Source organism: Chrysemys picta, chromosome 5 (genome assembly GCF_011386835.1).
Source record: "Chrysemys picta bellii isolate R12L10 chromosome 5, ASM1138683v2, whole genome shotgun sequence".
Taxonomy (NCBI): Eukaryota; Metazoa; Chordata; order Testudines; family Emydidae; genus Chrysemys; species Chrysemys picta.
Genome location: NC_088795.1, coordinates 14,739,820 through 14,762,702, shown reverse-complemented (window position 1 = coordinate 14,762,702; position 22,883 = coordinate 14,739,820). Strand labels below are relative to the sequence as shown.

At 43.3% G+C, this 22,883-nt stretch overlaps 1 protein-coding gene across 4 annotated transcripts in view; it reads left to right on the top strand.

The window, feature by feature from the left end:
* Positions 1-14,403, top strand: part of CCDC158 (coiled-coil domain containing 158) — a 67,127-nt gene extending 52,724 nt beyond the window's left edge. For all 4 annotated transcript variants that reach the window (XM_024108442.3, XM_024108441.3, XM_065595981.1 and 1 more), the window contains 6 exons: positions 51-110; positions 4,007-4,066; positions 7,286-7,353; positions 8,369-8,575; positions 12,814-12,915; positions 14,258-14,403. In XM_024108442.3, coding sequence (XP_023964210.2) covers positions 51-110; positions 4,007-4,066; positions 7,286-7,353; positions 8,369-8,575; positions 12,814-12,915; positions 14,258-14,334 — 574 coding nt within the window. In that variant the 3' untranslated portion in view covers positions 14,335-14,403. The remainder of the gene's footprint in view (positions 1-50; positions 111-4,006; positions 4,067-7,285; positions 7,354-8,368; positions 8,576-12,813; positions 12,916-14,257) is intronic.
* Positions 14,404-22,883: the final 8,480 nt, after the last annotated feature.

Below are 22,883 nucleotides of genomic sequence, written 5' to 3'. Positions count from 1 at the left end.
GGTAGTGCTTTTCTTGATATTGTTAACTGTGGTACATTTTTCCCATACAGAGATGCTGCAAGTAGAGAATCTGCTGTCACATGCAGCGTGCGACAGGATATATACAGCAAGTAAGAAACGTTGTCATTTGACCAAGAATGTCCCAGACTTTTACCAATAATCCAGGAATTAGTCTACTTGTTTCTCTGGAGGATGTTAAATAGAAGTTACTAAAGCTAAACATTTTAAAATCAGTAGGTCCAGATAACTTGCTTCCAAGAAGTTCAAAAGACCTGGCTGATAAACTCACTGAATCATTCATATTGGTTTTCAATAAGTCTTGGAACAATGAGGAAGTTCCAGAAGACTAAAGGAAAGCTAATGTTGTGCCAATTTTTAAAAAGGGTAAACGAGATGATCCAGGTAATTATAGGCTTGGTAGCCTGACATCAATCCCAGGCAAGATAATGGAGCAGCTGACATGGGACTTAATTAAAAAATGAGAGAGTAATGTAATTTATGCCAATCAACATGGTTTTATAGAAAATAGATCCTGTCAAACTAGCTTGATTTTTTTATGAGAATATACATTTGTTTGATAGAGGTAATAGTGTTAACCTCATAGACTTCTCTAAGATGTTTGACTTGGTACTGCGTTATATTTTTATGAAAAAAACAGAACCATATAAGATTAACATGGCACACATTAAATGGATTAAACTGGATAACTGATAGGTCGTAGAATGTAACTATAAATGGGGAATTGTTATCAAGCAGGTGTGTTTCCTGTGGGGGTCTCAGAGGGATCAGTTCTTGGCCCTGTGGTATTTAACTTTGTCAATGACCTGGAAAAAACCATAAAATCATCACTGATAAATTTTGCAAATGAAACAAAAATTGGAGGAGTGGTAAATAATGAAGAGTACAGGTCACTGATTCACAGTGATCTGGATCGCTTGGAAAACGGCACAAACAAACAATGTGTGTTTTAATACAGCTAAAGCATACGTCTGTGTATGGCACAGGTCCAACCGCTGCTGGAATGCCGTGTGCAGTTCTGGTGCCCACAATTCAAGAAGGATGTAGATAAATTGGAGAGGGTTCAGAAAAGAGCCAAAAGAATCATTAAAGGCTTAGAAAACCTGCCTTATAGTGATAAACTCATGGAACTCAATCTGTTTAGCTTAACAAAGAGAAGGTTAAAGGATGACTTGATTCAGTACCTACATGGGGAACAAATATTTAATCATGAGCTTTTCCATCTAGCAGAGAAAGGTACAACATGATCCAATGGCTGGAAGCTGAAGCTAGACAAATTCAGACTGAAAATAAGGTGTACATTTTTAATTACGAGAGTAATTAACCATTGGAACAATTTACCAATGGTGGATTCTGTATCACTGACCATTTTAAACTCAAGATTGGATGTTTTTCTAAAAGATACGTTCTAGAAATTATTTTGGGAAAGTCTATGGCCTGTGTTATACCTAGATGTCCACAGAGGTCTCTTCTGGCCTGGGAATCCCTGAATGCAGTAAAACCAGAGGGACCAGCTTTTGGGAAACAATGGCAGTAGAGTTGATTAGCAAGGTAGGTTTTAAGGTGGTGAGGAAAATCCCTGGTATTGTGTTCCAGGTGACTGGAAGTTCTTTTAATATCAAAGCACTGAGATACATTAGCATGATACATATCTGTGAGCTCTATTGATCAGGTCTGCACCTCATAGGTATTCATACAATACTGATTAAACTCCCCAAACCCTTTTCCAATATGCTCCAGGCGCAGTGCAAAGCCTGCAATCTCTTTTTTGATTGTTTCAAACCCCAATAAAGAATCTGAAGGTGTCATCCTCAGGACGTTACAGAAATCCCTGGGAGTGCATGTGGCTCCTTTTCTAGAGAAGTTACATTAATTGAATACAGAGCTTTTGCTAAAAGAAAGAAAAAGGGCATATGGACAGATGGAACAATATGCTTCTCTCCAGCTGGGATGGAACTGACTTGTTGAAGATTTGGATTGCAGGAAAGCTTTTATTTATATGGATGGTTTTCTCCTCCAGGGTCTTGATGGAGAGGAGGTGGTGCTTTATGAGTAAAATACCTGATAGAATGGGCTTGCGGCCTGGAAGCGATCACGGTAGCAGAGCTGGTGATGGCAAGGGAGTGTTTCTGTGAAGCTCCAAAATTAAATCAACCAACATTTGCTTCTCTAGGTCACAGCCAAGAAACCTCCCAAACCTGACACTTTAAATCAATCCGTGTCCTTGGTAGGTTCTGGAAATTGATCCAGATGCGTGGTCCACAATCTAACCCTACACTTCTGTGCAATAAGAACTTTAGAGTGGCTGATACGTGAGACCAGATTGGGAAAAGGCAGGAATTCATACTATGGGAGTTGTAATCCATGGGAGTTATCGGATATCATTGGATGAAATATGAGCTGAATACAGTAGACTCCACTGCATAGTACCTTTCCTTCACGCTCTCTGGGCTGTGCCCTACCCTGGCACTGGGGGCCCAGGCTCCGCATGTCGCCATGCCCCCACTCCCCATACAAAGCCCTGGCTGCAGGCGGGTTTGTGAGGCTGTAACCAGGGAAGGAAGCGCTGAGAAATACCAAGTTCAGGGATGGAACCTATTAATAGTTTCCAAAGCAGCTATTGTGAAAAATCAGTCTGTGCTGTAACCTTGCTGACAATGAGAAGGACAGTGGGTTCCATACTCTATCACTATCCGCCCACAAAGCCCTGAGAGGTAGCTACATGTGGAAAGAGGAAATGTTAAGGGTGCCTGTAAGCAGTTGAATTCACCATCATAGCACTTCTGGCATCAGGTCAAGGCCCTGCGGGGTCTTCACCTCTAGTGCCCCCATCGGTCATCTCTTTGGCCCTGCAGTGGCCTGATTCTGTCTGTGAGTCAGCTCTCCGACTAAGTCCTTTCTAGTACAGACCCCTTCCAGGATGACAGAAGTACAACTAAAGACCAAAAATGTCCCAACATCAGAGATCCTGCTTCCCTCACTTGGGCTACTCCTCATCCCAGCCTTTAGGCTCAGTCCTCAGCCTCATCCTGGGCTCAATAGTCTTATGCTGGGGTTGTACACCTCTTCCTCAGGCCTTGAAGGTGGGCTCTAGCCCAGAGACCCCATATTAAACAGCCTCAACCTCAAAGCCCCTGGTGCTGCTTCCCTGTGGCCTGTGCTTAACACAGCCTCTCTGCTGGTTCCCAGGCCTCTGGCTTCTCCATAGGTCCTCCCAGTTCCTGTTTGCTCTGCCAGAATGCCAGCCCCCTCCAGGACTGCCTCTCTGTACCTTTCCCCTTTTCTAGGCCCCGCCACAGGGATTAATTCTGTCCCTATTGCCTTGTTCAATCTGTTTTCCCCTGGCTCAGCCTAGGTCCTCCCTAACTGAGTTCTCCATCCTCCTTATCGAGTCTCTTCCTGACCCTTTCACAGCTGGGGTCACTAGGTACAATTAAGTTGCCAAATCAGGACGAGCTGACAGATAGCTGCTAGATCACTGGCATGGTTGAGCCCAAGGGTATGTCTACACTGCAGTAGGGAGCATGCTTCCCAGCACGGGTGGGTAGACATGGGAGCTCTGCTCAAACTAGCATACTAAAAATGGCAGTGTGGCCAGGGTGACGCAGGTGATGGTTTGGGCCACCTGCCCAAGTATGGATCCAGAAGGTCAGGTAGGTTTGGACTTGGGTGCCTCGCCCGAGCTGCTGTCCATGCCGCTGTGGCCACACTGCTGTTTTTAGCATGCTAGCTCAAGCAGAGCTAGCTTCTCTGTCTATCCCCACTGGGAAGCTCATCCCAGCTGCAGTGTAGACGTAGCCACAAAGAGCAGCCAACCTGTGACAGTCCCCCAACTTCCGTTATAATGTGTAAACGTCTGGATGAATGCAGATAACATTTTAGCAATTTTTTCTTCATATCCGGATGTGTACTGGGAATCCTGGGAAATCTAGCAATCCTGATGGTAATGCTTCATGGGTTTCTAACTGGCCTATGTCTTTTCATACAGAGATGCTGCCGTGAGAGACTCCGCTCCTGAAGGCAGTTTGGGGCAGGATACTTTCAGCAGGTGAGAAGAGATGTCACTTCACTGAACTCCCTGTGTGTAACCCCAACACCATCAGAGCATGCATGTTGATCTCACTATCTCTTTGTTATTTATTTTCTAGGATGTGAAGGATTTGTTAAATTGAGTTATTCCTGTGCTTTTCAATGCTGTATTCTTTGTGAAGCACTGTCAGGATGCTTCTTAGAAAGAGCGTAACAAATATGATCAGGCCAAATCAGTGCTGGTTCAACCCCACTAAAATCAGTGCAACCACAGCCGGAATAAATGAGTCCCATTAAAGCCTGTGTGGAATTATGAAGTTGCTGCAATGATATTTAAATGATGGTTGTTAGTGTGGACTAGCGGCTCCTCATGGTGATTCTGCTGTAGAAATAGGCCCCAAAAGTGCTTGTTGTAGACTTAAAATGGCAGGCACTAATGACCTGAATTTCAGATATGCTACAAATCCCATTTAAATCAGCAGGAGCTCTGCATCTCTGAAAATCAGAGCATTAGTACGTTAGCACCGAGACACAGAAAGCCAGGAAACTGGGGGAATCCAGAAATCATGAACCAATTTCATATTTCCAGAAATCCATTTAGGGCCAGATTCTGATATCCCTCCTCATGTTAGGTGATACCTTACTCGACAAGTGGTCCCGTTGACTTAAAATGGGACTGTTTGCAGAGTAAGGTACTATTCAGCATGACATAGGACATTGGAATCTAGCCCTAAATCATAGCTGAGAGAAAAAACAATGAAGGAACTTTCCTTTCAAATAACGTTCTTGAATAATAATATCAGATAGCAAGGTTATCTGATCTAGTTTTCCAGACACTGGTTGGAAGGTATGTACCAGTCCTTCTTACCACACCTTTTGCTAAACAAACCCCTTATTTTTCAGTTGACATTAGTAATACAGTAAATCAGTTCTCAATCTATACACTGAATCATCCTATGAAATGACTGATGCAATCATCTGCTTTCTGTGTTCTAATATTCACCATGCATTGCCACTGAATTAAAACTCTCAGTGCTGGTTTATAGGCTATGTTTTTATCTTTGTAAAGCCTTCCGGCCAGATTCATCAACCCATTTTCTGTGACAAAGCAGTAGTTTTCCCTCCATTTTTCCTTTTTTGCGGCCATAAAATAACCTGTCTTTGTCAAAAGGTCAAGAGAAAATAACTCGCAGTAGGTTATTATTTGATAAAATGATCAGTGAATATAAATATGCATGAGTACAAAAAAAACCCAGCCACTTTGTTATTTTTAATGTGCGTATTGCAATTGAACTGCTACATATCTATACTTCATGTAACCCCAACATCAGAGCATGCATTTTGATCTCACTGTCTCGTAGCATGCTACCTGCCTTATTACTTAGTAAGATAACATTTCTCAAACAAGGAAGAATCAAAAGCAGGAAAGCATACCTAGATGTGAACCTGAACAGTTCTATATCAAATACACTGTGCCACAGACAGCCAGGAGTAAATCCAGGGCTGTTACACCAGGAATGCATGTAGCCCACCACTGTGTATAGTAAATTTATCTTAAACAGAATGCTTGTCATTACTGCTTACATAGAACATTATGACACACGTATGGAACCACCACCAGTGTTACGTTGTCCTTTCATAAAATGTATGCCTGAATTAAAATAACTACTGCATGTACTATTTATACACTAGCACTGTTACATGGAAAAGGATTACTACTCAAATGCTGCCAATAGCCAAAGCACTGAAGTAGCTGGTGCATAAATGTTGAAATAAGCTTTTCATGTTAATGTTTTGTTGTGTTAGCATCATAACCAATTTATGTCACTCTGCTGGAGTTATACTCCTTTAGCCTCAGTGCAATCCTCCCCACTAACAGTATGAATTCTACAGCAAGATTACTGCACAGCTCTGGTAATTGTATTTCCGACTGGGTATAACCCTAAAGTCCGCAGTAAGACCCTGCTCCTGCAATTTGTTTTGTGTGGGCAGACTCCCTGTACCCAGGCAAAGCTCCAGCCAATCTAATGAAGCTCCATTGTAGACCAACCCCTATCTTTGCCTGACTTCAGCAGGGCCCTCATGGGCACAGAAGTCAGTCCACATGGAACCCACTGCAAGATCAGCACCTTAGTCTTTACTCCATCCTTATGCAGGCAAAACTCTCCCTAGGAATTAAGACTGGAGTAAAACCTAAGCAAGGACTTCAAGGTTTAGCCCACTGGTTACTCTCGAGGTAGAGCTTGTGTGATATGTTTTCCTTACTATTCTATTTGTTTTGTTTCCGTTCTGTGGACTGACTGCAATTATATGTTAACCCTTTTATATAACATACTACACCCAGTATTCTAAAGATATGAACCTATACGAAAGTCAGAAATCCCCATATTGTACAAGAGCATGATCCAGAGCCCATGGATGTCAGTGGAAAAACTTAAATTGATCTCAGCTGGCACTAAGCACTCAAATTGTGGTACTAGCATAGCTGGGGGCCTGCAGCTTTAAGTTGCAGTCAAGTCATCAGTAGAGACTCTCAGATACTATGTTTATGGAGGACACGTAAACAGGGCCAGCGCAACCCATTAGGCGCCGCGGTCACCTAGGGCACTAACATTTGGGGGGCGGCGACTGTGGCGGCTGGATCATCGGCCGCCCCGGTCATCGGCGGTATTTCGGGGGCGGGACCTTCCGCCGCCTCTGTCAGGGGCGGTATTTCCGGGGCGGGACCTTCCACCGTCTAGGGCAGCAAGAAAGCTGGTGGCGCTCCTGCATGTAAATATCTATATGGGGCAGCTCACTGAATGTGGTACATTTTGACATCTCCCAGCACCGTAGGCATCCCCTCCTCTCCAGCCAACATCGCCCTCTGCCGGGCTACACTTTCTCACACCCCAGCGTTCCTCTGTGGGAAGAGAGGTGGTGGCCACATTACAGCTTTCCCCAGTGACGGACTGACCTACACCCAGGCATGAGGCTGGACCATTAGCTTTAACAGTATGCTAAAAATTGCATGAGAATTAAATGCCTGAGCACAAGAATGCCGTAATGGTTCTTTCATCCCTCCAAGTAAGCCCATTTGAACCCTGTATACACCATTTACCTTTCATGTATGTGTATGAGAGTTCTAGAATGCATGCAAACTCTTCACTTTCTCATTGTGGGCATTAGCTCCTCTAGCGAAATCTCAGCCTGGCACTTTCAGAATGGAATGCTAGTCTTGCCATTATTTTGCTTGCAGGGAGCCTTTAACTTTACATGTTTCGGATCTTGAGGACCAAACTGCTACCTTGTCTTTCGCACCCACTGGTGAGTTTTCACTGGCTGCACTAAAGAATGCATGTTTCAAGTAGGCATGGCTTGGCACAGAGCAGAATTGTATAGAGACAGGAAACAAGTGTATTTTCATAGGTAAGTTTTACAAGTGTCTCTTAGCAGGAACCTTTTACAAAATCTCTAAGGCACTTAGCACAGTGCTGCATCATGTGCGTTTGATTGTTCATAGCTCAGCTCTTGAGAGTGACATCAGCACATGTACTAAGAATTGAAAAGACGAGGAGGGCTTTCCAGTTAGATATTTTCCCAGTTCTAGAGCGAGTTCAGCAAATGACCATGTTTATTATGGTTTTCCCCACGAATATCTTCCACTTGACAAAATAAATTTCCATAACAGGTATTTGTTAACAGTAGTGGTCTTACCTAGTTACAAAGCAACATTTTCAAACCTGAGTGCCTCCATTTAGGCTTCTAATTCCATATTTGGGTAACTAAATACGTGACCTGATTTTCAGAGGTGCTGAGTACTGGCACCTCCCATTGACTTCATTTGGAGTAAGGGATACTCAGCCCCTCTTACAATCAGGTCATTTTTATTTAGATGCCTCCATATACATTTTGGGCACCCAACTTTGAAAATATTGTCCTAAGCCTTCTCCTAAGTAGCTAGACAGAAGGTAAAGCAAGAACTGGGTTGGTGAGCAACCTTGAAACTCCTGTCTGAATTGTTGAAAATCAGGTGCTTCTCCAAGGGTGCCAGACACAGGTAGTCAGCAGAAATACACTTGGCCATACTCCTCTAGGGAAAAGGTACAAGCTATCTTCCAGTTGACAATCCATGCATCAATACTGCACGGGACTTGCAAAGAAGTTATACTCTGTTCTCTTAGATAGAGGGCAGGTGCTGCCGTGTTGGCTGCTGATGGAAAATGGGAAGGATCAAAGAATGCAATGGGGAGAACAGGGTTATGAAATGATTGCATAGCAGTACTCACATTAAGGGTAGAATATGAGCATTTATTCAAATTGCACTGTGTCAATTTTCTAGCAAGTCCATCCATCTTCACTGCCGCTCCTCGTTATGCCTCTTCCCCAAAGAAGTTCTCCCAGGAGGAGAGATACAAAGCTAGGTCTCCAGTGCACTCACTGTTAACTGCTCCGCTAGATGACCTGAAGGCGGTCCCTAGTACCTCAGCAGACCATAGACCATCTTTGAGGAAGAGTAGCTCACCAGAAGCTACAACTGCCCGGAAAAGTAAGTACGGCCCCTTCTTCCAATCAGGAGGACTCTGCTGGCTTTTCTCTCTCCCCTAATCACTGCTGTAGTGAATTACAAACAATAGGCTAAATTCATCCGAACTGTAATTCTATAGAGACCAGTGGAGTTACACCACCATATACAGCTGTTATGTTATGTGGGCCATGAGGGTAACGTTTTTAAATGTTCAGAAATATATTTATTTTCATGTTTCCATTTTAATAGATAATTATTTAAATCAGGGGTGGGCAAACTTTTTGACCCGAGAGCCACATCTGGGAATAAAAATTGTATGGCGGGAGGGAGATCAGGGCTGGGGCAGGGGGTTGGAGCATGGGGAGAGGCTCAGGGGTGTAGGCTCCAGGCGGCGCTTACTGCAAGCGGCTCCCGGAAGCAGCGGCAAGTCCCTTTTCCGGCTCCTACGCAGGGGCGTGGACAGGCAGTTCTGCACACTGCTCCGTCTGCAGGTACCACCCCTGCAGCTCCCATTGGAGTGCCGGAAGGGGGCCATTGGAGTGCCGGAGGGGGCCACTGGAGCATGTAGGAACCAGAGGGGGACTATGCCGCGGCTTCCAGGAGCCACATGAAACGGCCTCCAACCCTGCTCTCCGGCTGGAGAGCCAGAGCAGGGCAAGCCCCAGCCCCCACCCCCCAATTTAAATTCTCCCCTTTCACTCAATAAAAGTAGTGGTGATTCTCAAAATTACATTATTGGCCTTTTCTTTTTACACAGATGTCTCCTTCACTCCCACTTCTTGTAAGTGTAATTCCATGATGCACATTTGTTCCAGTGAATTTGATGTTCCATTTTAAAGCTGTGTTCTAGAATTCAAACCTGCTTGCCCTACTGAAATCCATCTCCATTATTACTGATTTTCTCACTTCACACTGCATGCATTTAAAAGACAAAATACTTCCACATTTAGGAAGTGCTGCATTGTGACAATCCATATTAAGACAAATATTTCTCCCCCTGTATTGTATAAACTCTGATGTGTATCACAGCAGCTGTTTAACAGTGACTATGATTAACACTATATAGCAGTTTAGGATGGAAAGTAAAGAAAAATACTGTATCCCATTAAAGCTGCACGAGAAGTTACCAGAACATTAACAAAACTGAAAGAAAACAATGAGGGTGAGATTTTCAAAAGTGTTCTGGGTTGGCCTAACCATTCAAGTCAATGCCCATTGATTTCAATGGCAGCAGAGTTAGACCAACATTGAGTGCTTGTAAAAATGCCACTCTGGCTGTATAAACATACTGTATAAACTGTAAAGTGCTTCTAAAACTAAACTAGTACTTGACAATGCAGAACATAGAGAAAGGAAGATAAATGTATTTCAAAATCAACTACAGCATTAAAAATTCTGGAAGGCTCGACTTTCCCTTATTAAATCAGAATATACAATTTACGAAGGGCTAGAGTGTGAAATCATCATCCAATCAAAACTCCATACAAGAGATTTGCTGCCACATTCCTGGGAAGAAAGGAGTCACTGATCACTTGAAGAGGGGGAAAAAAGTACCGAAAAGGTAATTCAAACAAACAGGTGCCTTTTCTCCATCAGGCAGGGAACAGTTTGGGCAAATTCCTGTTGTTGCAGGTAGACAGTCTTAGCGCTTCCTCAGTAGGAGATAAGCAAACAGCTCTTCCTTGCAGGGAGTTGGGAAAAGAAGGGGTCTCCTTTGGTAAGTGTGTTGTTGTTGGGCTATTTGGGGTTTTTTGAAAGCAGCCCTGGTTCTCCCTTTTGGCAAGGAGATAAAAGCAAATGATTCTTCTTTCATCAGGGGAGAAAACACACACACACAAAAGTTGACTCCTTGTTTGCAGAACAACCAGTTCCAAGTCATAGTCATAGAGTTCAAGGCCGGTTCATCTAATCTGACCTCAGGCCACCAACACCACCCAGCCACCCTCACCTTCCTCTTCACTGCAAGTCCTTTCTATTCTTCTTAGTCCCTGGAGAAAGCACAGCATCTTCCAACCAGCCCAAAACATCTCATCTTTATCATCATGAGTTGTCATCAAGGCAAATCCCAAAGGGACATAGCCTCCTTACAGATCAAGCACCACCAGGACTGATGTCTAGCTAGGTCCTTTATGGCTACATCTTAATGGCCAGAACTGGAGAATTCTTTTCTCTAGGCCTGAAAGCTATGAGACAAAGCAGGCTCTTTTCTCCTACGCGGTGAAGGGCTTTAATCCCTCTTCTGTCTGGCAATAAGGATACATTCATTCCTTCACAATCCCATTGTAGGCAGTGGGAATTTTGCCTAACTAAGGACTGAGCAAAAAGGCTTTCAAGATTTGGCCAAACGAATGGCTTGTAGAACAGATCTAAATCCTCCTGCCCAGAAATGACGCTAACTAGTTTGGAAAAGCATAGGTAGCTCACCCACGGAGCCCCCTTCTAGTTACTTGTCAGTTGCCTTATCTAATTAAATAAAATGTGCAGTTACCCTGACTTTCGCAAATACCGAGATTAGGTATTTGCTATGGTAAGAATGGAGAAATGCCAAGGACTAGTGGAAACACTGATGTAACCACATCTCTCATATATATATATAAAATCTTAGGTAAAAGTAACAAACTTTTCCATCCCACCACTCCGCTGGTAGAAGGGTGTGTATTTTAACACCAGTGTACCAGCCACTTGCCAGTGGCTCAGGTTGCCTGGAGTACTTTGTTAATCTAGTATCAAAAAGTCCCTAAAAAAGGGCCCTCAGTGATAAATAGATCAAGGCTAATCTTTGGAGTGATACCCAGACACATGCTACTCATTACATTTTCTTCTTACTCGGTTTGTAATTCCCTTTAGGAGCCTGACAATAGCATTTCCCACTCAGTTGTTTTTATCTTTTACAGTTGGCAAACCTCCGGCTTTTTCCTCTCTGTTTTCTAAGGAGGCCTAGCAAAACTAGCTGTGCTGGGCTCGCATTCTTGTGCTGAATGCTCACAGTGCTGTGCGCCTGCTGGCGGGCTGCCTGGTTCTGCACACTAGTGGGCTGACCCTGCAAGACTTTGCATGCTTATTGTTGGTTTAAAAACTAGGAGAAGGGTGCACGTAAGCAGAATGAAGCGCACATGACACTTCCACACTCACATCCGGGAACAGTCGGGCAAATGCAAGTCCATTTATCTACAGAACAGCACAAGCTTCCGCCACCAATGTGCCTTAATGCTGATGGGGCTTCTCAGCTCAGGAAGTAATTAGTTGCAAGCATAATGATGAATTTTGTGGGGTGAACATCTCTGCAGGTGCAATTGCACATAACCCACCAACTTATTTCACACAGACCATTAGCCAGATGACATTGATGACTTTCAGTCACTGCCAGCCCTGGCTCAGTTCAAACCTGTAACCTAGAGATGAAAAGTTCCACATTCCATGCTTTTTCTATGTAGCTGGTTGCCTGTGTCTCTGCCCAGCCTCAATCTACCTGTCCTTTTCCCACCTTATTTTAGAATCAGCAGCAGATATGAATGGTGCAGCTCCTGACCAGAAGTGGTTTACCCGTGTTGCCAGCCACAGAGTGAAACTGACTATGACTGTGCAATTGTACAGCAGTGATTTGCATGTGCCATTATACCTGCTAAATTGGGCTAGTCCATAGTCCACCTCCTGATCAAACTGAATCCCAGACAGGCCAGCTACTCATTTGTTTATTCCTATTACATCCTTATATTTCAACTCTGACTGAATACTGATGTTTAGCAATAATCAGAGGCAGTGTTGCCTAGTGGATGGAGCACTGTACAGGGACTGAAGACCTGGCTTCTGTCCTCATGTCTCCTACTGGCTTCTTAGATGACCTTGGGCAAGTCACTTCACTTCTGTGTCTCTGTTTCCCCATCTATAAAATGGGGATAATGATACTGACCTCTTGTGTAAAGAGCTCTGAGATCTACTAATGAAAAATGCTATGCACAAGTATTATTAATAACAACAAAGTACTTTTTCCTCCTTCCCCCTCCATGCAACCACATAGCATTTAAAAAGTTTGGCTTAGTTGAAATAGAAATATTATTAATTACAAAAACTGATGTTTATCATCTTGTCATCCCATTTATTTTCTCTTTGATATTCAAAATAGTCCTATTTGTTTGAAAACTTTATTTTAGAACTAATTTTCACTCTGTAATTTGAAGGTTCCTTTATAAAAAGACAACTAGTTAGATAATGTATTTTTGTACCTCTATTAGTATAGTGACTAATCATTTTCTCAATAGCTTCTCAGCCTGTGGAAACCAGTGGGAGCACATGCAGGCAGCTACAGAACAAGATGGAAAACCTACAAAACCTGGTGGAAACGTTACAGATGAAAAACCAAGGTACTGGAATTTATTCTATTGAAATCACTAGTATTTCTTTTAAAATGTACTGGATCTCCACTGTCTCTTTGTGGTACATACCATAGCTCTGGCCACAGTTGTCCATTCCTGTCAGTTTAGATGTGTCCAATTTACTAATAGCCACTTCCACATTATCCAGCTCCTAGGAGAATAAACAGATTAACTCCACAATGTACTGTACTCAGCCCCTTAACGCTAATGAGCTCTGAGATCCTAAATCTTTCAAACATGGCAGCTGTTCAGGGGTGCAGTCGTGTACTGCTGTGACCAATTAAATGGGATTTTTAAAGAGCTGGTGACACTCCATGGAAATTGAAAGCTATTCTGTTTCCAGAAGTCTTCATTTAAAAAGAAAATCAGAGTTTACCAACAGTGACCACACAACCATAGCTGATCCTCCACAGCTATTCCGTCTTCTAAAAACAGGGAAATACTGCAGTCTCAGCCAGCCCACTAATCACAGCTGACATATTATGGCCTGATTCTGCTTCCACTCACACTGAAACCAGCTAAACTCCTATCAACTTCAGTGACTGCAGACTACTGGCTGCTGGAATTCCTTTTATCAGCATTTTTTCTTAATCAGAAAATGGAGTATCTTCCCTTTCCCCTTCCCTTCTGTGCTTATGGACCTGGAAAATGAATGCTTCCACACATCATATAATTCTTATGTGAAAGTCATGAATGATGGGAATTTGTTTGATAAAACTAACAAAATTATGTATATAAAATAAAAACCAAGCAGGGAAAAGTTTGGGCCAGCTCATGTAAATGGTCATATCGCCATTGACTTCAAAGGCCCTTCAGTATTTGCTCTCATTTAACTTCCACTTTATACACCAGCACGTTTTCTGTAACGTATTATACAGCAGCTGTATAAAAGATAGAGAACAAAAATAACCCCTCATATGCGCATTAGAACAAACTCCACCTTACAACCATTGCCCCAAAGTCACTTAAAATTCAGTCAATTTCAATACAACCCATACAACTAACTTTGAAATCAATAGAGTTGTGCCCATTTATTTTCTTACAGTAATTAATTCAGGCCATTGGGTGCAAATGAAACAGCTGTATAGTCAAGCTGAGGTAATATCCATTTATTATTAGGCCTATTTTGTGTACTAAAACATCAGCCTACTAAAGTGGAAGCCACATTTGTTTTCTTAAGGGCATAGTAAGCACAGAGCTTTGCCTGTGTAATGTGTTGGCTGGCTGTATAAACTGCAGCTATCAAAACCTGAAGCTTGAGTAGTTTTCTGCTCAACATGACCTAGCAATACACAGCATTCAAGTGATCTTTTCTCAATGCTATTTTCAGCAATGTCTTCAATGATCCGCTGTCAGGAAAAGAAGATTGAGAAAGTGAAGGAAAAGGAGAAAAAACTAACAAAATAAAGAAACTCTGTATGGTTGTGATCATTCTAATGTATGTAGATTCAGCCCCATTAAATGTGATGCTTAAAATATAGGATACTGTTAAAGATTCATAATAAAGGTTCTCATAGTTTTGTAATCTGTGTCTTGGACTAGAATACTAGCTGCAGTCTGCAGTTCTAAAAGAGCAGGAAGTAGAGAAGTAAACACAAGACATGGAGATAAAGGTATTGTATCTTTTATTGGCATACATTGGGAATAGCCACGTACTCCAAGGGAGACAGCCAAGAGAGTTATGCTGGTCATCCCAAACAAGGCCTAACAGAGCCCACACCCCTATCCTGGATCTGCCACCTGTTCAGTGACTCTTTCACTAAAATATTTAAAGACTAACAATTTTTAGACTCCTTTTGTTAGCTGTCCACCTCTGAAAACAACCTGGAGTAACTTCTATATGTAATGTTATTTTAAGAAGTTCTGCTAGCTCATGATATTCCATATTTCAGAGCTACAGACAAATAGTACTGCCCACCTCATAGGCAAACTGGGAACTTCCCCTTTTCATTTGTATAAACTAGCCATTTTAGTTCCCCACCTCCACCCACTCTTGGACCCTACACCTGGCACTGGGGCAGGACTAAATGCATCTCATTCCAGTGTGACTTTTTGGGGGTGGAGTGGAATGGGGTGGGGTAGGGAGGAGGTCCTTTCTCAGTAGGAAAAAAAAAAAGTTCTATAGCTGGTAGGATTTGTTTTTAATACAGTAGGTATTTGAAGATGCCATGCACTGGGATATTAGCAGTAGTCCCAATGGAGATGGATTAAGGAGCAGAGTGCAGGTAAAGTAGCCGGAGGTGCATGATAAATGTAATTTAGCATATGGAAACCACTACCATCTATATGCATTTCTCAGACTAGGGAGTGTATCTACAATGTGCACCATTCAGCCAATTCGCTGCAAAGCAAAAAAGGATCACCTGTTGCTCTTCCCCCAAAGACTCCTTTTCTTCTGTCACTTCCTCCAAGAGGATCTCTCTTTCAGCGTTCCCATATCTTTCACTTCAATCACTGGGTCTTCCTACAACTCTGAATATAAATGAGAGATGTTTAGACCCAACCTTGTAAGACAATCTCTCGCACTTCAGAGAAAGATGAAAGGGGAAAAACCATAATTCACAGAAGCAATGGCGTAATGCTGCATAGAAGGGGGAAATATCCTTCCTGATTCTTGGGGAGAACTGCTTCCACATTGAAGCATGTGACCGGATTGGCTGTATCTGATATATAAAGTAGGTAGGCAGGCAGCATGAGATTTATTCTCATTAAAGTTATATTTTTGGGTCTAGAGACACTGGCAGTGTTTCTTTAATCATAAACAGAGGGTTGGATTAGATTGTCATGAAACACCTCAGAGCAAGGTACAACACTCTGCCCTAGAACAGTCCTGTTCCTCCTTCTGTCATGACCGGTACCTTGCTGCACCTTCCAGCCTAGGGCAATAATTAACATCCCTCTGGAGCACTGCCTATCCCACATCCTCCAATAATACACACTATAGTAGTTGCATGGAACATTATCCCCCACCTTCCAAAATGGCACATCAGCGGTACTGGTCCTGCCCCAGAGATCAAAAGGCAAGATAGGATGTGGACTTTGATCTCTCACACAGTAGCATATCCATTACCTCTAGCCAGACCCAAAGTGTACTGTACCTCATTCCAATGGCAATAAACTTCCTTAGAGCAAGTGTAATACAACTGCTGACACACCCAATCACAAGAAGAGATAATCTTATAGAAGTAGAAATTAAAAATCAAGACTATTGTAACCCACAAATAACTTTGATAAGGAACATTTTAAGACAGTTGCCTGGGGGTGAGAGGGGAGAATGTTCATATGCCTGAGGACAAGATCACAGAAAGGAATGACCTAGGGAGGAAAAAACTGAGTTTTCGATTCAGAGTAGAGAGTATAAAAGGCAGGGCCCCCAGTTTTGTACATCTGTGAAAGAAATAGAAATACCTGAAAATATGAGCGCCCATTTGCAAGTGGCATCTCAGAAAGTTGCCATGCACTTAAAATATTTTACATAGCAGTGATTGCCAATGTGATTTCATGGGTGGGGTTTTCCTTACAGGTGGAATGATGCTTACAGACTCGACATTTTTTGCACAGATTAATTGGAGGATGTTCTGGGTTTGGATGTGGAGTGCAAACAGGGACTGTGTAGTCTTCCCCATAGCTTAGTTCTGATATCATAATATCCATATTTTGTCTTACACTGACTTTGATTTCTACTTATGCATGTGGGTCCTCCCTTAAGAGCTATAAAAGGAGAACACGAGATGCCAAAAAACTTGATTTGAAACTACCATTGGCTTCATTTAGAGTATCAGGCCATCGATTCAGATGCATAAACAGACTAACCTGCCTATCTTTAGGCTCCCGGTTTTTTAAAGGATGAACTATAATCTTTAAATATTGCTTCCAACTCCCACCCCCAGAATGTTGCTTAATTATTTCACTGAAACACAATATTGCCTTAACATCCGTATCTAAGCAAAGCGTGTATGAAAAACTACCACCGACCTAACTGAGCAATAAGCCCAGATGACTGTGAGGCACGTCTGTCAAACTCAGCAATTTATTTTTAATCTAAAATTTGATGGTTGAGGATTTTTGCATGAGCGAATGGGCAGATGACAGAACAGGTAAACAGGTGCTAATTTAATCTTAAAAGAATAAACAGAATGCTAAAGAGGAGGCAGTTAGAAAGTGGTGACATCACTAACCAGGCTAATGTGTGTAGGCCCAGCAGAAGGTGACAAGACCACAAGGGCAGAGCAATCATAAAAGAGGAAGAAAGAGGCACGTGAAACTTTAAGGCAACCTCTGTACAAAGAAGCCCGGAGGTAACATTTTCAAAAGTGCCTATGATTTAGAAGTCTACAGCTCATCTTCAGTGACTTAGTAGAGGCTAAGGCTAGAGTCGATGGCAGCATAGCCCTGCAGCATAGATGCAGTATACACCAACAGGAGTTTTTCTGCTAGTATAGTACCACCACCTCCCTGCCCTCTTCTGTCAGCACAGCTGTGTCTACAATGGGGGTTCTGTTGGCCTAGCTATGGGGCTGGGGAGTGTTTGGGGGTGGTGGTATTTTTTTACACCTCTGACCATCATAGCTATGCCAGTATAAGTTAAGTGTAGACCACGCCTAAGTTTCATTGATTTTCAATAAAACAGACTCAAGTCCCTTTGGAAATTGGGATAGAGGCTTGGTCTACACTTAAGTTACACTGGCATAATTATATCGGTTAGGGATGTGGAAAAAAAAAAACTACACCCCTCTGACCGACCTAACCCCCAGCATGTAGACAGCTACGTGGACAGAAGAATGCTTCCATCGACATAGCGATCACCATTTGGGGAGGTGGGGTTTCTACACCTACAGAAAAACCCCTTGTGCAGTGTAGTTGCAGTCTACACCACAGGACTATGCCAGTTGAGTGTCCATAACTAGTATTACCATATCACTACCCTTAGATTCTTCTGCAAATGTTACCATGGGTCGGCCCAGAAGGTTACATATGGGGAGGAAGTAGAAGAGGAATAAACCTAGTTACCCACTCGAGCTTGATGAACCCATCACTTTTTTTAAAAGCTGTATCATTTGGAGGAGAGGCCCTGCAAAGGTCGCTTGGTTACCACAAAACATCTCACTTACTTTAAAATGTGTTGGTTTTAAGCTAGCACGATACAATACTCAGGACAGACCAATCATCCAAACTTGTTCAGCCCAGTCTCCATTTCATTTGCTGGGGTTTGCGGGTGAGGAGATTACTGTTCCTTTCTACTTTTCAAAGATTGGTCTTTCATAGTCGTCCACAGTAACGTCACACACTAAGTCTCTCATTGTTTCAGTTCCTCATTAGTTGAAGCTTGTGACTGGGTAATGGCTTGCATCAGTTTCACAGGCCTTGCTCATAATCTAGATACAACCCACCCCACTAAGCAACCCTGACATTGTGGTAACCTTAAGGTCAAAGCTTAAGTGATATCATAACAGCAAGTTGGGTGTAACTTTAGTCTGTGTTCTTCTTTTATATTTCATTTAATTCTCAAGAATTTTAACTAGAAAAGGTTTTAGAAACGCCAATGCAATTTAAGATTTTAATACTCCCATTCCAAAGAGCTGGAATGACCTATGCCAAGCCTTTATGCAAGGGTGGAAGAAAAAACACATTCAAAGGGAAGTCCATTTATGAAAATTATCTGCAGAACAAATACAGAGCAGGAAGTGGCAGTGCAAGCCTCTATGCACTACTCTACCAACCCGCCCCTCGGCTGGCGGCAAAGGACGCCAAGTCTGGACTGGGAGATTGCCAAAAAGGGGTGCCCATTACAACCAGATTCATGAACAAGGCTAAATTAATTTCACATAGGCCCCCCTCAAAAACCAGTCAGATAGTAACACCTTCCAGACATTAACAACCTGGGCAGGATCTGAACCAGGAACCTAGAGGTCAAAGGCCCTCTAGCCCAAATTTGCAGAGCCCTCAAGCAGGATAGGTTTAGATGGCTTTTTAAGAAAGTTCTGAGCAGCTCGGTGTTGGGCCTTGTACCTTCATACCAAAGTTGCAGCACATTAGCTATAGTGGTATAGTTAAAGTGGTGCAACCTCCGCGGCACAGATGCACTTACACGGGTATAAAGCTTATCCTTCTTCCTTTATGAAAGCTAACCAGTACAAGGGACTATTATACTGATATAACTGCACGAGGGTTTAAACTCATTACCATATCACTAAAAGAATCACATCCCCAACCAATAAAGGGACACACATTGTGCACCTACCAGGCTTTAGGATAATGAAATCTAATGTAATTTACTTCATCATACCACTGATGTTACTTTGTTTATCTAGTGTTGGGCTGTTAAAGAATAATATCCATTTAGGATTTCTCTTCCTGCTCCACTGCAGGTCTTTGATCTCACAGCTGTAGGATACAGCCCTCATGATTACATCACAGATCACTGCAGAATTATTGCTTTATCATTAACAATGCATGTTGTCTTCTGAACACTTATCATTTGAGGAGACTTTAATCCTTGCCAGGGTTAGAGTCTACTTGAAAGACATTCATCATTGCATTAAGTGGTCTATTCTAGTGGAGGTTAAGTGGCTTTCTGGTGAACATCTTAATCTAATACTGCAGTTTTAGATTAGTTTAATCCTCTCAGACAGGCTTCCAATGTATCTATAAATCCGTTCACAAACTGAAGGCTGTACTATATATGCTTTTTAAAATTCACAGTATGTCACCTTTTGACCAGTTAGTGACGATGCGTTAAAAATTGCAAGGCAACTTGACACAATACACCCTGACCTGCAAGTGATGGGTTAATGATTACTTTTCCCCTTCAACTGTCTCTTTTGGGAGTGTTGGTCACTTTCATTGTGGGGAGGGGGGAGAATGCAGACTCCATTAACATGTTACATCATTGCAAAAGTTTGTTCTGCCTTGAATCACTTAGGTACATAAATTATTGCTTTAACCCCAAGTAAGAAAGCCAGACTATTTAAATGCATTTAGAGCTGGTGAATGGTGCCAGATTAGCAGGCTTTAGAGCCTTCTAGTTATACATTAGAGAAAGCAGGGTCATCAATAAACAGGGACATTGTTATGATGCACCAGAGACGTTAAATAGTTGAAGTGAGCTTCCCATGATTAGCCTGATTCTCAAACCTCCTATCCACAGCTTTCCCAAAAAGAAGCCAATCCCCTTGAAACTTGATATGCCACACCTCAGCCCAGTGTAGATGTTCTCTGGAAAGTTTGGGGTCAGAAAGAGTATGCTATGGTGTTAAAAAATAATCCCCTTTGGTTGACTTTTTGAAACCCCACCTTCTCTGCAGTCCCAGGCCCCACACTTTTTGGATCCACCACTTGCAGCATAACCAAAAATACCACCCCATGACCCAAATCCTGCAACACTCACACAAAAATGAGAGGCCAAGATCTGTTCCTCATTGTGGTCATAAGGGGGAAAAAAAGCATGAGTCACAAACTTAAGGGATCGGCCCCATTCCCCTCTGCCACTTCTTCCACACACACTAACGTCCACCATCTGTTCTTTACCCTCCCAGCCAAAGTCTCTAGGTCAGTGGTTCTCAACATATTTACCGTTGTGGACTGTATATGCAGCTGTGTGTGTTATGTGAGCTGCAGCCACACACACACACACCCCTGTATGGCTCTGAAGAGGTCACATGGGCTGCAGTAGTAGCAGGAGCTCTTTGGCAAAGAGGATGTTAGAGGACTCTACGTCCAGAAGACTGACTAATGAAAGCCCCACATCCACCCGGAGCCAAGGAGTCCATCCACAAATTGGTAGGCCTCTTCCCAGGGTTAGGCTTTGCAGCCAGTGACCGGAAGGGAGAGCTGCTCCCTTCCCAACTTCTGAGTCAGCTGAGATCAACCATCTCAGGAGGGGTGCAGACAGCATTGATGTTGATGGCATAGCTTGGTGTCACATGTCCTCTGGACCAACAGAAGGTCTCAGATGCTGGGAGTCAGGTCTCCTTTGTAGAGATGGCCCTCCCCCCACTCACCCTCAAAGAATGGAGGGTGCAGGCAAGGCTCCAACTTCCCGACAGCCAGACAAGGCTCCAAGTGGAGAGAAGACTACCTCCCATCTCAAGGCCTTCTCTGGACTGAAAACAGAAGCCACCCTAAAACGCCAGACAGTAACCCTACAATCCCATTTGGCACAGGGTCTTGGCCCTCATGGAGAGGTTCCCACATACACAATTCTACTGGGGCTCCAGGCAGTTACATCAGTGCTGAAAAAACATACTACGTACTAGCCTTGCTGGGGAGGAGTGATGATCCAGACCAACACCCCAGCAGCGATCTCCTACATCAGCTAGCCAGGAGGTACCTGAAACAGCTACAAGAAGCAGCTATTTTACAGCATTAGGCAAAGCATCATTTTCTGTCCACGGTCACCCACTGGGCAGGATCCTGTACACACCGAGGTGATTGGCTGACTCACCAGAGGCTCCCTCCTGGCAAATGGTCCCCATATTCAGCAATCTTCCAACTACACCCCCTTGGGCATCCTGCGATAGGCAACGGCAACAAAGCAACAGACCTCCAACATTCTTCAGCTGGAACAGGCAGCCACAGGCCTTCCCCAGCAGGTGAAGTAACCAGCTGTACTCTCTACAGGTCCTCCAAGAGGTGAAGACAAATAGCAAATATCCTACTCATGCTCCAGCCTATGCCTGTCAGTCAGTCCTCAACTAGCCCTAAAAGAAGCCTTATCCCTCTCAAAATACGAGAGAAACACCATTCTAAGGAATCTCCTCCTTCAGCCCAAGCAACCGGTTTTGCCTGTGAAAGGAATTAGCACTCCATTAAAGACCAGAAGAACGTTTTCAGAGCATACCTAAGCGAAGGTTGAGTCACCAATGGCAAGCCCAGCACTGCCTCATTTTATATCTTGGTGCTTTCCCCAGGACAGCCTTTTGGATGCTAAAGGATCAAGCACCTATAGCTATTAAAAGTCCCTCTTCGAATCTGATCCTTCATGCCTCAAGATGCACAAGGACAGTAAAGAGTGTCTCAGCCCGTCACCCCAGTGCGAGAGTTTGACCTTGTTCTGCAGACAATTCTGCCATAACTACAGTCTCCTCCTTCTGGTGCCCCCTCGCAGAAGGGCCAGATGGCAGATATTACTTCAGCCAGAAAGCTTAGTCAGGGGTGGAAGGGAGCCACTTGAATGACCTCATTATTTGGGTCAGACTACATGGTAATGGTACCTGTTGAAATAATGGAGCCTACAAATTTACCCTCACGGTGAGCTCACTGTAGGAAAATGTATGGAGTCTAGGAAAGGTTCCAATCCCATAGAACAATAAATGTTGACAGGAAAAGGTGCTAAAAGGGAAACAGACTGAATTAGTCCAAATGCAAAAAGTGGGTAAGATTATGCCTAGTAAACGAGGGACGGGTGGGACTGGAGATCAGGGAACCCAAATTGGTGCTGGAAATAAGGTTTAATTGGTGAACAAAATAATAAGGTTGAGCTATTCCATCCATCACTCCCTTTTAAGGGTTCTTAAAAAGGGAAGACTTTTGGAGGGGAGGAATTTTAGCAGAAGCAGCTGCCTACCAACAAGTGCTGCAGTGAGCTTTATCATTACAGCTGCCACTCCTACAACCATCTCCTGAGACCATGGAATTTACTCTAACAATTGGGCCCTCATCATCCTAATCCTGAGATGTCCTGACCAGACTGAGCCAAGAGAGGGACCCAGATGACAGCCATCCCCACTGGCTGCAGCTGAATTCCAAACACCACCTGGGGCACGACCCTCACCCTCTACCCCCTTTTTGTATTCTTTTCCTTCCCCACCTTATTTCTTCTCTTTCCTAGCCCTCTAACAGGAGTCTGGCTTAGCCAGTCAAGACTATTTTGCAACACTGCTGTAAGCCTGTGATGAGAAAGGCAGCTAAAAGCAATGCCCTAAACAGCCTGATGCTGGTACAGGTGTGCCAGGTCT